Source organism: Thamnophis sirtalis, unplaced genomic scaffold (assembly GCF_051295495.1).
Source record: "Thamnophis sirtalis isolate CommonGarterSnake01/CBP01778 unplaced genomic scaffold, rThaSir2_p1.2 scaffold_14, whole genome shotgun sequence".
Lineage (NCBI taxonomy): Eukaryota > Metazoa > Chordata > Lepidosauria > Squamata > Natricidae > Thamnophis > Thamnophis sirtalis.
Window position 1 is genome coordinate 682,060 of NW_028261394.1, and position 14,590 is coordinate 696,649.

The window sequence follows — 14,590 nt, forward strand, 5'->3', positions numbered from 1 at the left end:
GTACCCAGAGCTCTCAAAGATGCTGAGCGCTGGGACGAGGCCCGGGGAGAAACGCGGCTGGAAAAAAACCTACGTTTTCCTGACTGCCAGTTAAATAAAATATCACTAGCTTTCCCCGCTTCAATGTAGTATATACCAGTGTTTCTCAACCTTGGCCACTTGAAGATGTCCGGACTTCAACTCCCAGAATTCCCCAGCCAGCGAATGCTGGCTGGGGGATTCTGGGAGTTGAAGTCCGGACATCTTCAAGTGGCCAAGGTTGAGAAACACTGTCCTAACCACTGCTGGGGAATTCTGGGAGTTGAAGTCCGGACATCTTCAAGTGGCCAAGGTTGAGAAACACTGTCCTAACCACTGCTGGGGAATTCTGGGAGTTGAAGTCCGGACATCTTCAAGTGGCCAAGGTTGAGAAACACTGGTATATACTATGTAAGCTTTCTCCAAAACAGAAAAAAAAATGGTGATTCTTATACATCCCCATAGAGAGGCAGAGAGAGGGAGAGAGCGAGCGAGCGATTGATCGGTTAGTTGATTGATTCACCTTTGCATCTCATTTCATATTTTGCTCCTTGCTTCTCTCCTCTTCTTGAAGAGGGGTTTTGCTTTCTCCCTGCCCAAAGAGTGCAAAATTGTAACGCAGGCTGAGGAGCAGGTAAACCCTGACCCTCTGTGCGTTTCTTGTCTTTTCATGACACCTAAAGACTCTCCAGCCTCCAGGTGAGGCTCCTTATCTGCTCAGAACCCCTCCTCCTCATCTCCTCTTCCTCTGCTTCCGTTGCCAATTAGCATCAAGGTTTATTCATTTTGTAATCGTATTTTACTCTCCCTTTCATGGCGCTTTCATTGCAGGATGTAAGCAAACAGAGTCTGTGGCCCCCGTGGGGGTAACTGGACCTTGGCTAGTCCTGCGGAAGGGAAGCTTATGCGAAGCAAAGGTGTTCACGGTGCCAGGTTTGAATAGAGCCGTAGATTGTATCTCGCAATAATCTCACCCGGTTTTCTTTTCACCACAAACCTCCCATAAATAGCTCTGAAAAGGGAGCCTGTGGAAATGAGCAGATCAGGGCAAATCCAGCCGAATCCATCCACTTCTCTCTCCTTTCTCCTCTCTCCACAAACATTTTGTTGGCCGCTCAGATTCTGCCCGTATTTTCCCACAAGGCGTGCCTGTGTTTCTAAAAGTCATCAAGTGGGGAAAAACCTCACTGAGCAACAGAAATCTTCGGCTCAATTCTGGTCGTAAGTCGAGAATCACTTGTAAAAGCAGAAAATTGAAATTTAATAAATTTGTATGCCGCCGAATCCCGTAGGGCTCTGGGCAGCTTACAGAGACAAGATAAAAAAGTTAAAAATTAAGAATAAAAAATACAATTTTTAAAATAGCACACCGTCCATTCTGTCTAGGTGGGGCTGGACATTGATCAACAGCCCCAGGCCTGCCGGAACAGCCAGGTTTTGGTGGCTTTTCGGAAGGCCGAGAGAGTGGGAAGGGTCCGGCTTTAAGATGGAAAGATGGCTTTAAAATGGCAGGCAGGCAAATGCTTCTGTTGAGCAGTCAGCTCTTGGCTGGACGGAAGAGCTGAGGAGCGAAGGTCCCACTGGGCGGGGTCTTCTGCCTGTATGTGGGATACACCCCCCCCCTCTGGTTGGTCATTTGGTGGCCTCCTGGTGCTCTGGAAGACTTGGGTTCTCCGTGCTGTGAGCGAGCCCCTTCGCGGAAGGCCATCGGGGTGCCCCAGAGCAGATGCTTCCCATGAAGAGGCCTCGGAGCTCTGGAGTGGCTCCCTTGACTTCTTCCTGCATGGAAAAAATTCTCCCCCTGTGTGCAGAGATACTTCAGCCGTCCCGGCTCCTTTTGCCTCGACTGGTTATTAATATTGGTATCCTTAAAAGATTCTGGGCAACAGAATCCGTGCAAAGAGGCAAGAGCAGCCCGGGAGCTTTGGCGGCTGGATCCCCTTAGTTCTGGTGTGGGGCTGCCCCGCACTGAGCCTACTGGGTCAAAAACGGGGGGAGGTGGAGGTGGCACAGTGGTTAAATGCAACACTGCAGGCTACTTCAGCTGACTGCAGTTCGGCTGTTCAAATCTCACCGGCTCAGGGTTGACTCAGCCTTCCATCCTTCCGAGGTGGGTGAAATGAGGACCCGGATTGTTGTTGGGGGGCAATATGCTGACTCTGTAAACCGCTTAGAGAGGGCTGAAAGCCTTATGAAGCGGTATATAAGTCTAACTGCTGTAGATTAAAAAAGTTTGGCTTGCAAGCCACCCCCCATTCTCTGCAGCCTCCGTCTCTTTTCCGGCTCGGAGCTGGAAAGGTCTGGCATGATAAATAAGGCTGAGCACCTGACGAAGAGGGGAAGGGAAGGGCCAGGCCCAATTGGGGGGAGGTAGGGGAAAAGGGCTTATTGCTCTTTGTGCAGTTGGATAAAGTCTCCCCGACTTCTGCCTCCCTTCGTTCCTCCTCTCGGCATCTCCAGGCGGCTCCGCCCGTCACCTTCCTACCTGCGGAGGCCCCTCATCTGCCGCGAGAGCTGGAAAGGGAGGCTTCACCCCCCCAGCCCTTCCTTAACCGAAAGAGGCCCCGGGTGTAACGGGGAGAAGTCAATGAGGAGGATTTCCGCAAGGTCATTGGCTCCGGCGTCCTGGCTCTTTTGGAAAAGGCTGGATAGGGATGGGGAAGGCCTCTGCCTTCGCCGGGGGTCTCTGCAGCAGGACCCCCAGTTTGCAACGCAGGCGAGGAACTGCGAGTGGTGCAGAAGGAGCCTGACAATGCGGTTCATCAAAGCACTGCAGTCTCCGTGCAGAGCAGGCGGGGGATGGGAAGGCTTTGCCTTGTTTCAGGAGCCCCTGCAGCCCAGCCCCAGCGCCCCCTCCCCTCTCCAGCCCTCCCTTCTGGCTCCAAGGATGGCTCCCTTCCCTCGAGGCTCTCTCTGGCTCCCTGGACGGAGTGGAAGGCCGTCCTGGGGCTGCTTGCCCAGGAAGCCGCCCTTGAGCTGGCCTCTCACTCCAGCTTCCTCCCCACTCGTTGCTCTGGAGCCCAAGCAGTGGCAAGAGAGATTCCCCCTCCCCAAAACCTTTCTCCCCTCCCCTTCTTGGTGCCCTAGGGCAGTGTTTCTCAACCTTGGCAACTTGAAGATGTCCGGACTTCAACTCCCAGAATTCCCCAGCCAGCGAATGCTGGCTGGGGAATTCTGGGAGTTGAAGTCCAGACATCTTCAAGTGGCCAAGGTTGAGAAACACTGCCCTAGGGAGTATAAGAAGGGCAGCAGGGACGGGGTCCTAACAGGTGGGGTTATTTAAGAAGCGGCCAAGAGGGACCCCCCCTTGTCTGGGCTACAAAGTGTGGAGGGGCTGACTTGGAACCGATCAGGAAACGGGGTCAGTGGATGAAAAGTTGGGAAAAAATAAATAGTGGAAGAAGGTTTGGATCCCACAAACTTGCCAAGGACTCTGCAGGGCTGCCTCATCCACCTCCTTGACCTTGGGATGGGGTTGAGGGCCTTCAGGCATCAGGAATGGTCTGTCCTCCTCCTGCCAGCTGTTGCTGGGCTCTGCGGAGGGAGGGCGAACCTTCCCAGATGTTCTGTGACTTGGCTTCCTTCCTGGGGGAGGAGACAGAGAAAGGGACCCTCCTGGGACCTCCCCTCCCCAAACTGGCCAGGACCCATCCCGAAAACTCTCACCAGCCACCCTGAAGCTGCACCCCTAGAAGAAGTCCTTGACCGCCTGAAGGCCCTCTCCAGTCGTGGCCCGTTAACTGGCACCGCTTTTGTGGAGTGGCAGGGAGGGCCTGGTCTTTGCTGAGCAGGCACCCACTTTGGGGGGGCATTGGGGGCGATATTTTGGGGGGCTGGATCATATGGGGCTGGTTGCAAGTTGGGAAGAAATTGAAACAGCTTCTGGCGCAAGTGGGAAGAAAACGCCGTGGAGCAGAAATATGTGAGATGATCACGTGAGAACGAAGCGCTTGTTTCCAAACACAGACAGCGTGAAACACACACGCTGTGAGATGCTCTTCCTTCAGTCAGCAGCTAAACTAACTTTGTAGGCAGTGAGCGGGGGGGGGGCGGTTGGGGACGGATGGACGGACACTGACCGACACACCTGAGATTCAGGCAGAATAAACTTCATTTCTTCTTTTCTTTCTTTTTATTAATTGAAAATTTTAGAAAAAAAAACTTTTACAAATGTTTACCTCCCCCCCTGCCCTCCCCACCCGAACCCCCCCCAACCTCCCCCCCCCCAACTTCCCAGAACCAATACAGGGTATAAATCTTTAACAAAGATATGCTAAGATAAACTTTAAAAAAAGTTAATATCATCTTTCATTTGAGCTTTAACTCCTCTTTGCTAGGCTAGCTCTAAACAGATTATATCATTCCTTGTTTCTTCAGTCATAAACTATCTGGAATTTCTTAGTCCCGTATTTATTTTGAGTATAGTCGATCCATCTTTTCCACTCCAGTTTATAAAAGATTATAAGAGCCGAGGTGGCGCAGTGGTTAAATGCAGCACTGCAGGATACTTCAGCTGACTGCAGTTCAGCAGTTCAGCTGTTCAAATCTCACCAGGCTCAGGGTTGACTCAGCCTTCCATCCTTCTGAGGTGGGTAAAATGAGGATCCGGATTGTTGTTGGGGGTGATATGCTGAATCTGTAAACCGCTTAGAGAGGGCTGAAAGCCCTATGAAGCGGTAGATAAGTCTAACTATTGCTATCTCTCATTTGAGTGGTCCTTGACCAACACACCTGAGATTCAGGCAGAATAAACTTCATTCCTTCTTTTCAAAGAACGGAATCCGTGTTTCCCTTCCGTGTTCCCTGACTAAGGAGAGGAGGGTGCCTGGGGGGCTTTGGGGGAGGGGCTTTGCCAGCGAGGGAGGGGCGTGCAAGGCTTTTCTGTGCAAATCGGAAGGGAAGGGGGGGCTGATTGGGGAGGAGGGGGGAAGTCCGAGCGTTGCGGATCCTCACAAGGCCGGCTGCTCCTGGGGGAGAAACTCAGACAGTCCCCTCCTGCCAATCCAGCCCCCCCCCCCCGGCCAGAGTGAGGGCACTTCCTCTCCAAAGGGTTTGGCTTTCCTGCCCCCAGCCCTGTCCCTGAGTCCAGGCTGTGGAGTGGGGGGTCTGCAGAGGCCTCCTGGCTTTCGTCAGACGTGCACATGAAGTGACCTCAAAATCGAACCCATCCCCCCCTCGTTTGGTTTCCGTGCCACTGGTACCCCCTGCCCTCGCTCGCTCCTCCTGCCCCTGGCTTTCCTCCCCCCCCTCCGGCCACTTTCATTCTGCGATCTCCAAATCAGGTATCCGGACGCCTTGCGATGCGGCTTATGCAACTAGAGGAGTTTGGGTGCTTTCCTTCACTCCTGCTCTCGCTTAACAAGCATGGCGTGACTTCCGAATTCTGCCTGGCGCATGAGTCAACATCAAGCTGAGCAAATCTGAGATGAAAGTCTCTGAAGCCAGCCGAGCACAATTAGGGAGGGAAAGTGTGGGGCTCCTTCCACGAGGAGCTGAATCTGCAGGAAGGATTCTTTGGAGGGAAAAGTGCTTTCCTTCTGCTTTGGAAAGGGGGCCGGGCTCACCTCTCTTCAGTATCTGCTCAGAGCCAGCCCCTCCAGGGGTCCCAGAGGTTGCCCCTCCTGGTACGTCAGACCAAAGCAAATGGGAGAATCCTGGCTTTGAACCCTGATCCCCAAGGACCTGGCCCAGGGACGCCTCCTTGAGACCTGTGGACTTCAACTCCCAGAATTCCCTAGTTGGGTTCGTACTTTAAGGATCTACCGCATGGCTGGCTGGGGGGATTCTGGGAGTCGAGGTCCACAAGTCTGAAAGTTGCCATGCCTGGAGAGCCCCTTGTGCCACGTGGAACTTGCAGCTCTGCAGCCAGTGGAGGAAGGAGAGACTCCCCTTCCCACCAAGTAGTTGGAGGGGGAGAATCTTCTTAGCCCACCTCCAGAAAATGAAGGGTTTGTGTTCTGCCTTCCAAGCAAAGGTTTCCATAGATATATATTTCCATCATCATCATCTCCATGCTCCTCATCTTCATCATCTCCATGCTCCTTATCCTCATCTTCATCATCTCCATGCTCCTTGTGGTCAGCTATATCGTTTCCATGACCACCTCTCTCTCCCTGCCCCTCCATTATCCTTCTCTCTAGCCAGCTGAGGTGACCCCCAAAACACCTCAGGGGTGCCAGATGGGACCTCTGCACTAAACCCATCTTGCAGCCCTACAGGAGGACCCAGAAGCTCCCGATGTAGGCAGGCAGAGGCCCGCAGGGCAAGGAAGGCCTCTGGGCGGCCCAGTTCTTCTGCAGCGCAACCAAGCCGAGGATGGGCCTGTGGGAGAGAAAAACGGCCCCCGTTTACTCAGCCGCCCCCCAGTTGGGTTGATTGGTTTGGCTGCCTGCAATTAGTCTGCTTGGCCTTCCAGGGGAGACAAGCCCATCCGTTGTTTGGAAGGGAGAGTAGGCAGAAAGCAGCGGAATAGTAATCAAAGTTTTCTCCGAGGGGAATTCGGGGGAGAGTGCCATCTGCCTACTTATCAGCCGCCAGAGGAAATTGCATCTCCCGGTTCTGCGGAATTCTTAGAAAGACGTAAATTGCATGGTAAGGTTGGACCTGCCAGAAGCGGTTAAGAGGAAGACCTCGGTTTCTGTGAGGGCAGGGAGCAGGAGGAAGGCTCCCTGGACGGAAACGTCCCCTGGCCAAGATCCCCAAGAGGGAAGAGGCAAGCCAGGCCCTCTTGGTTTCCTCGCAACCACCACCGCCATCACCACCACCGTTCCTCTTCCCAATTGTTCCACCCTGCAAGCTTTTTAAATCAAAAGGATAAATCAACAAGAATCGAGGGGTTGGGAGAGGCTGATCTGGGCTTCCTGGAGCCCAGCTGAGTTGCAAGGGAAGGTCCCCTCAGCTCCCCAGGACAGGTTTCCTGCTCCAAGGCCATCCATGGGGACCAGGGGGAGCTGCATGCCCTGCAGCACAAGAGTCCCGGGGCTCAAGGGTGAGGCCTGGCTGGGGGATTCTGGAAGTTGCCAAGGACTGAGGAAGGGTGGAGTTAAAGGGCTTGGGCTCCAGCCACCAGGAAGGGACACCCTTCACATGCTGCCTTGTACTGGAAGGCAAGGAGGGGCTGGGGGCCAGCCAGATGCTGCTGAACATCAGCTTCCAGCAGCCCTTGGCAAGGAATGCTGGTTGGGCCACCAGGTCTCCAGCTGCCCTGGCAGGAGAGGGTGCCAGTGTCGCTGGAGTCTGGTTTGGGATTATCTTGGAATAGCTAGGCTTGTGGCCACCCCACAGCAGCCTCTCTCGCTCGGCCTGCCCACCTGGGGATGCTTCTCCTCTCTTGTGTCCTTGGAGCCGGTCTCCAGGAGCCCCGTTCCCCAGCCAGCTGCAAGCAAAGCCCCGAACCCTCAGGCCCTTCTGACTCAGGAGAGGGAAAAGAGTTCCTCTCAAGCCAGGTTGGGCAAGAGGATTGTGTGGCTGCCAGAACCATCATTCTCCTCCTGAGGTTTGTCCCTTTTGCATCTCAGCTTCGGAACCTGGCTCTTGACGCCTCTGCCCCTTCCTAAGAAGGCCCCCTTGCTCGGTGGAGTTGCCCCCGTCCCATCTCTTATCACCTACAAAGCCCTGCATGGTATTGGATCTGGGTACTTGAGAGACCGCCTACTGCCAATTACCTCCACTCGACCAATTAGATCACATAGATTAGGCCTCCTCCGACTTCCATCCGCCGGCCAGTGTCGACTGGCCACCACGCGGAGGAGAGCCTTCTCGGTGGCAGCTCCGACCCTATGGAACGAACTCCCCGTGGAGATTCGTACCCTCACCACCCTCCAGACCTTCCGCACAGCCCTTAAAACCTGGCTGTCCCGACAGGCCTGGGGTTAAAGATATTGACCCCACCCGAATTGTATGAATGTTGTGCTTTTAACGATGTATTGTTTTATGTGTTTAACATGGTTTGTCCTCCCTCCCCCTGAACTGTGAGCCGCCCTGAGTCCCCTCAGGGAAAAGGGCGGCATACAAATAAAATATCTATCTATCTATCTCTGCCCTCCTGGTCCTTCCGAGGGGCGGGCTCAGGAGCCGGCCTTTCTCCCCGTGGGCTTGTTCCACGGCAGTTGTGGCCACTCTGCGGTTTCCATCCTGTGACTCAGTCAAGGAGGTTCCAGAACAGCAAAGCCCAAAGGCCAATTAGAGCTTATTGCACACCTGCTTGATGAGGGAAAGCAGGAGAAGCTCATTCATTTGGGGAGGGTGGGTGGGTGGGTGGGCTGCTCTCGCATTGTGTTCCAGGGAAAGGAACCTGTTTCAGGAGCTCCAGGCGCAGCAGCCGGAACGTTTCCATTTTCAGGGTTAGCATGGCACGTCCAATAAAACCACCTCAGTGGCGACGGTGCTTATTAATGGGTGTATTAATGGCTGTGGAGGGTTGGGCGATGTCCTTCTCCTCTGCTGAGAACAGCGTTTCTCACCCTCCTTCGCATCTCCCAGCCACTCGCTTTCCCTCTCGTGGCGCTGCGAACACGAATGCCTGGAGGATGGTGTGTCCAGAAGGGAGGGGACTGGACCGGCCTGAGCTGCCTTCATTTCCAGCTCATGGGCCTTTGCTCCAGCCAAGAGGTCGCACCCGGGATCGCCACTCAGAAGGGTGGTGGAATCTCACACTCACGTAGATGGCAGGGAGGCGTGAAGACGGGGGGCGAGGGTAGAGTCCTCGCACAGCAGTAAGTGGCACCAGACTGGTCTCTGCCCCGGAATCCCCGCAGCCTTCTCTGGCGCCCCCAAGGGCGGGCAGGCAGGCAGGCAGGCGCGAACCTTGTCACACGGGGTGCTGGGAAGGAAGCTTCTGCTTGAGGCGGTTGATGGGTGGCTCTGGTGCGAGATGGGGCTCCAGTGTTTAGGTCACTGGTCGTCAGCAGTGATGGCGGGTTGAGTGAGTCGCCAGAGGTGCCGAAGTGGGCCATGGACAGTAGGACCTCCCTTCCCTGCGGAATCGCCTCCCGGTCTGAACAAGCAAGGTGAAGAGGGTCTTTGAGGATCGATTCTTGTTCGGTATGGAGTCCTGCCCTTGGGACTTTGGACAGGAGCCCCCAGAGGTTCCACCAGTGGCAAAGGTCCACCAGCTTGGAGAAGGCTGCAGTGTGACAGGAGGGCAAAGGGACATTGGGAGGTGGCCTACTTTCCTTTCAATGACCTTGTTGGGTAGTGATCCTTGCAGGCAAGTAGGCCGAAGATAGCAGCTTACCTGGGAGCAGGTGGAAACCCTTGCGGTGTGATCCCTCTCTGCCTTCGCTAGCTGGATGTGCAAAGGGCAATCGGAGCCTCCGTTTCCCTGCCCTGCCTTGGAGGTCCAGGGAGGAGGGGTGTCCGCCGGCTGCAGCCAAGGCCTCTTTTTGACGGTTGTCTGCATGGTGGCCCCACTATCTGTCTCAGGCCGTTTGTGGGGATTTGGACAGGGTGTTGCTTAGCAAGACAGGGGTGACTCACGTGGGGCTCAGGCTGTTTGGAGAAGCCTCCTGTGGAAGTGACTCTGGTTGCTGTAAAAGTCTCACGTTGTTGGGACAGACGTCGCAAAGGCTGAGGGGGGCTTCTCATTCCACCCATGGAGTGTGCAGGGGGGATGACAGCACACGAGGGGAGTCGTGGCGCCTTTTCAGGTGACGGAGGAGGGAAAAGGGGGAAGGTCCCCTGGTGGACCTTCTGGATTCATCCCACTTGCCCACCAGATTATGCAGAGTTGTAGCTGGCACAAATACAGCGATGAATAACGGAGGGGCTGCCTTCACGTAGTTTTTTAAAATTTATCTGTATGCACAATTAGGCTTGATGACTAACAGCTTGGACGCGTTTGCTTTTTCCTTGAGATGAGAGAGAAATCTTCTTTTTGCGGAGTTAACCCAGTCGTGATGGGCATGTGGGAGCGGGCCGTTGAGGCAGAGAGAGCAGAAGGGCCTTTGGGGCGCTCCGAGCTTTCTTGCAGACGTTTCACGACCTTAAAACAGGGAACATCATCAGTACTGGTGGTGACTACTACCGGTAGCACCGATGATGATCCCTAGTTGGCTCACGAAATGTCTGCAAGAAAACAAGCAAGCCGAGAACCCTCATTTCAGCCCTGAGCTAGAAGGGGCTTGTGTAGCTGCTGCAAGGCAGTTCCACCCACCAGAAACCGTGGTTGGGAAAAGACACACTCTCGTAGAGGTGGCGAGAGGAGCCGGGGGACTTGGGCGACCCAAGAGAGCGTGCCAGGCCTCGGGGCACAGAGAAGTAGGTGGGAAGAAGCAGCTTTCAGGGTCGCAAGCCAGGAGCCCCTCCAAGGAAAGTTCTCCCCTTTCAATCCTGGAAGGAGCAGAGGGGCCGGGATGGAGCCCCACTTCTTCTCCGTCCTAACGTGAAGCCCCCCCCCTTTCTTTTCTCTCTTGCCCTTTGCAGGATGAGATGTCGACCTTTTTCCAGTTCGGGGCCACCATCCAACAGGAGGCCATCATCATGCTGAAGTTCATGCAGTACTACGACTGGCACATATTCTCCGTGGTGACCAGCATTTTCCCTGGCTACCGGGACTTCATCAGCTTCGTCAAGTACACCGTGGAGAACAGTTTTGTGGGCTGGGACATGCAGAACGTGGTCACCCTCGACGCGGCCATCGGAGACGCCAAGTCCACCATTCAGCTGAAGAAGATCCACTCTTCGGTCATCCTGCTCTACTGCTCCACGGACGAGGCCGCCTTCATCCTGGACGAAGCCCGGTCCTTGGGCTTGACGGGCTACGACTTTTTCTGGATTGTCCCCAGCTTGGTCAGCGGGAGCATGGAAACCCCACCCGACAATTTCCCAGCGGGGCTGATTTCAGTGGCCTATGACGGGTGGGACTACACACTGGACGCCCGGATCCGGGATGGCCTTGGGATTATTACAACAGCCGCTGCATCCATGCTGCAGAAGTATTCCTTCATCCCGGAGGCCAAGACCAGCTGCTACGGGCAGTCGGAGTACAACGAGCAGCCCTCCCACATGCTTCACAAGTAAGGCTCCTTTCGTTCTTTCAAGCCCTGGGAAGCAGGAGAATCCGCCTTTGAGAGGCCGAGCGATGCTTGTCTGCTGCCTCCGTGCAGGGAAGCGTCTGCAGAAGGCCAGAGGCCCCCAGCAGTTGCCTCCAGGGGCCTCCCTGTCGGTCAGGCCGGTCTGATACGGGCTGCGGCAAAGAGGAAGGGAAGTAACCCAATTAGGCTGGTTAATTTAGCCAGGAAACACCCTGAAGAATCTGGTGGGTTGCTGACAGCTGGCGGAAGGGAGCCGCCGTGGTGGCTGCAGGCAGCTCCTTCTACGCGAGATGAGACTTTGAGCTCATCCTCCGCTGGGCAGCAGAGTAAATTCGGGCTGCTTTGTCTCCTCCGCTGCATGTGGCCGAAGAGCCAGATTTCACGCGTGAGGCCTTGAGCTAGGAGGAGATGACCCTGCAGCTGGTGATGTCACTGGATGCAGAACGGGTGGCCACCCTCGGATAAATGGCTTCCAAGTGACCTCTGCCGTCTGCCCCAGTCTTTTCGGGTGGGGTGGGGGGCCTTTGTCTCGGTCAGTGCTCGTGCCCTAAACCCTCCCCAGGCCCCAAACTGCCTTTAGCAGCAGCATCTCCGGCTGAGAACGTTAAGCCACGCAAGTGAGTACCGGAGCGCAGAGCTCCTTGTCCAGGCTGCCTCGGTGGAGGAGCAAGGAGGAATGACCTTGGGAGGAGGGTGGCTTAAGAAGGGGAGGGCCGAGATCCGAGAAGGGTCAGATTAATATTCAGAAGCCATTCCACAGGAATCCTGGAGATGCAGCCTCCAACCTTGGCTGTTGCAACCGGAATACAAAAAGGAAGCCGGTTCGGAAAACAGTTCTTATTACGGGGCTGCCTTTATTTCTACATTTCCTCCTTTCATGGCTGGTGACTCCCCCCGCCCCTCTTGATTTTGGAGGGGCCCATCTCTGCAGCTAGGAAATAAAGACCGGGGGGGGGGATCATGGTTTGGCGGCTGCCTTCGTGGCGTATGTGCTAATGCAGATACCTCTCCCCCCCCTCCCAAATCCCTCTCCCCTTTTCCCAGGGGCTCCTCTCAGCAGCCTCTCGCCTTCATCTCTGCAGAGGGCCGGATATTGATCACACTTTCCCCAAATGTTGCCCGCTTTGGGCAACCCAAATCATGAATATGGAGACAGTCACCCGTGGACTGACTGGCGCGCTGATAGTTTTGCAGCCAGGAGGCTAGAGATGCACTTTGGAAGGAAGGGGAATCTGGCTCTTTCCTCCGTTCTCCACGGAGGACCTGCGTGTGTCCAGCCTTGAGCCAAGAGCTGCTCTCCGGCCTCCCTCGGGATTTGCTTCTGTTGCCACCTCCTCCTGTTCTAGGGATGGGGAGGGCACCCAATCACTCCTCGGCCAACCCCTCTGCCCTCCCTGCTGGCCTTCGCCCTCTGGGTCACGTGGCCGTCTTGCCTTGGCCCCCCGGCTGAAACTTTCGTTTTCCCGGGGAAAGGCCTGCGGGCAGATGCGTGGAGACTGTGTCTCTGGGCGTGAGGCGCTAAAACCGCGATGTCAAAAGCGCGCCGACAACAGCGCGCCGACAGAAGCGCGATTTAAGTTAAGGTAAGGTTTAGGGTTAGGTTTAGGGTTAGGTTACAGTGCGCTTCTGTCGGTGCGCTGTTGTCGGCGCGCTTCAGCGCTCATTCGTCGGCGCGGTTTTGTCACCGCGGTTTAGTCAGGCGTGCTTTTGTCGTTCGCGCATTTGTGGTGGAACCGTCTCTGGGTATCCCAATCCCTGTGAAGGGGGCCTCTTCCGGGTCCTGAAAAGCCCAGGGCCACCACGCCCCCCCCCGAGCCCTCCCTCCATCCTGTTCTCACTGCTGTCAATGCAGCATTTTCCTCTTCCCTTCCCATTGAAGCCACGGCCTTGTAAGAGAGAGAGAGAGGGTGGGTGGGAAGTGTGTGCTTGTCATTCCTGAGATGCTGCCGCCTTTGTTAACTGTTACCAGCCTGCACGGCCCTTTACACACCCGAAACGCCTCCTTCCAACGGAAGACTATCCTGCTTGCACCTTGTACCATCAGAAAACCCCTGCAAAGGAAGGCAGGCAGGGAGCCCAGAAGCCACAGCCAAGATGGGGCTGGATTGGCTTCTCTGCTCCCTCTCTGTGGCTCGGCTGCGGGCTTAAGGCACAAGCGCCTGAACCCAAAATCACCCGGGAGCTTCCAAAGACCTGATGGAAAAGCAATTTGGGAGGGGAGGAAGGTGTGAATGAAGGGCAGGGAAATGGGGGGGGGAAGAGCCTTTGAGGAGGGAGCAGGAGAGACGGAGCGGCTGGGAGGAGGGCGAGTCTTGGCGTGTAGAGCAGGTCAACTTGCCATGGCCAACTCCAAGACCCCAAGATCAAAGGAAGTGTGGAATAGGAACAGCATGGAAACAGTTTGCGGCGGAAATGGAGAGTTTTCCAATTTCCCACTCTAACCTGTTGGGGTTTTCTGGTGTCCCCCATCCAGCTTCAATTATTCTGGAAGCACCAGGATCTGTCTGTATCTGTCTGTCTGTCTGTCTCTCTGAGCCTGGGCTGTCTTTCTGTTTCCAAGGGAGATGGAAAGGCAAAGGGTGTGATAATCACCTGATTGGGAGATCCTGCTTCCCCCTGCCTGAGCTTTCAAAGCTGGAACCAGGGACCCCTCCTCAGACCCCCAGTTCTCGAGTGTTGCCCAAGAACGCTCCTTCCTCATGAGTCTTGGCCCAGATACCTCTTGCATTGATGGGATCCGACATTTCTAGCATTCCGCCGTTTGAAAAGCCAAGAAGTGGAGGCCAACAAGGCTGCACGTCAGAAGGGGACCAAACTGACATTCTAAGTAGAGGCCGTCCGTTAGGGCAAAGGGACTCTCGGCCATTCCCTGCAGAAGGGGAAGCCGTGGCTCATTCCCTCGACTAGAAGGTTGCGCTGAGGCCTGGAGGGTTGAAAGGACGGACCTAAAATAAGGCAGCATTGTAATGGGGTGTGTGTGTGGAATTGAGACCAGATGGGGGGGTGAAGAAGGGGAGAGAATAGCAATAGCAATAGCAGTAGACTTATATACCGCTTCATAGGCCTTTCAGGCCTCTCTAAGCGGTTTACAGAGTCAGCATATTGCCCCCAACAATCTGGGTCCTCATTTTACCCACCTCGGGAGGATGGAAGGCTGAGTCAACCCTGAGCCAGTGAGATTTGAACCGCTGACCTGCTGATCTAGCAGTAGCCTGCAGTGCTGCATTTAACCACTGCGCCACATGAGACCAGTTGCTTGGCCTTCCTTCCCAATTCACCCCAGTGCTTTAATCCCTCTCCCTTCCTTTTGGGTGAAGGAGGAGGAGGAGGAGAAACGTGGGCCATGACTTCATCTTCTTCCCAGTCATGAACCTGCTTGGTGGAAACGTCTCTGCTTTGCTGCTTTATTAGTCATGAGAGCCGTAGATATTTCCCAGCAGGAGGGATGACAATCTCTCCTGAGTTGGCAGGGGGGAAAACCTGAGAGGGAGATGACTGGTCCTCTTCCAAAGGTCTCTGATTGCCCCTTAGGAGGCGCC

The 14,590-nt window shown here is 55.2% G+C and overlaps 1 protein-coding gene across 1 annotated transcript in view; it reads left to right on the top strand.

Moving 5' to 3' along the window:
• GRIN2A (glutamate ionotropic receptor NMDA type subunit 2A) overlaps window positions 1-14,590 on the top strand; it is a 65,066-nt gene that overhangs the window by 28,174 nt on the left and 22,302 nt on the right. Inside the window, exon 4 of the mRNA XM_087728462.1 lies at window positions 10,441-11,033. Within this exon, the coding sequence (XP_087584588.1) occupies window positions 10,441-11,033 (593 nt within the window). The remainder of the gene's footprint in view (window positions 1-10,440; window positions 11,034-14,590) is intronic.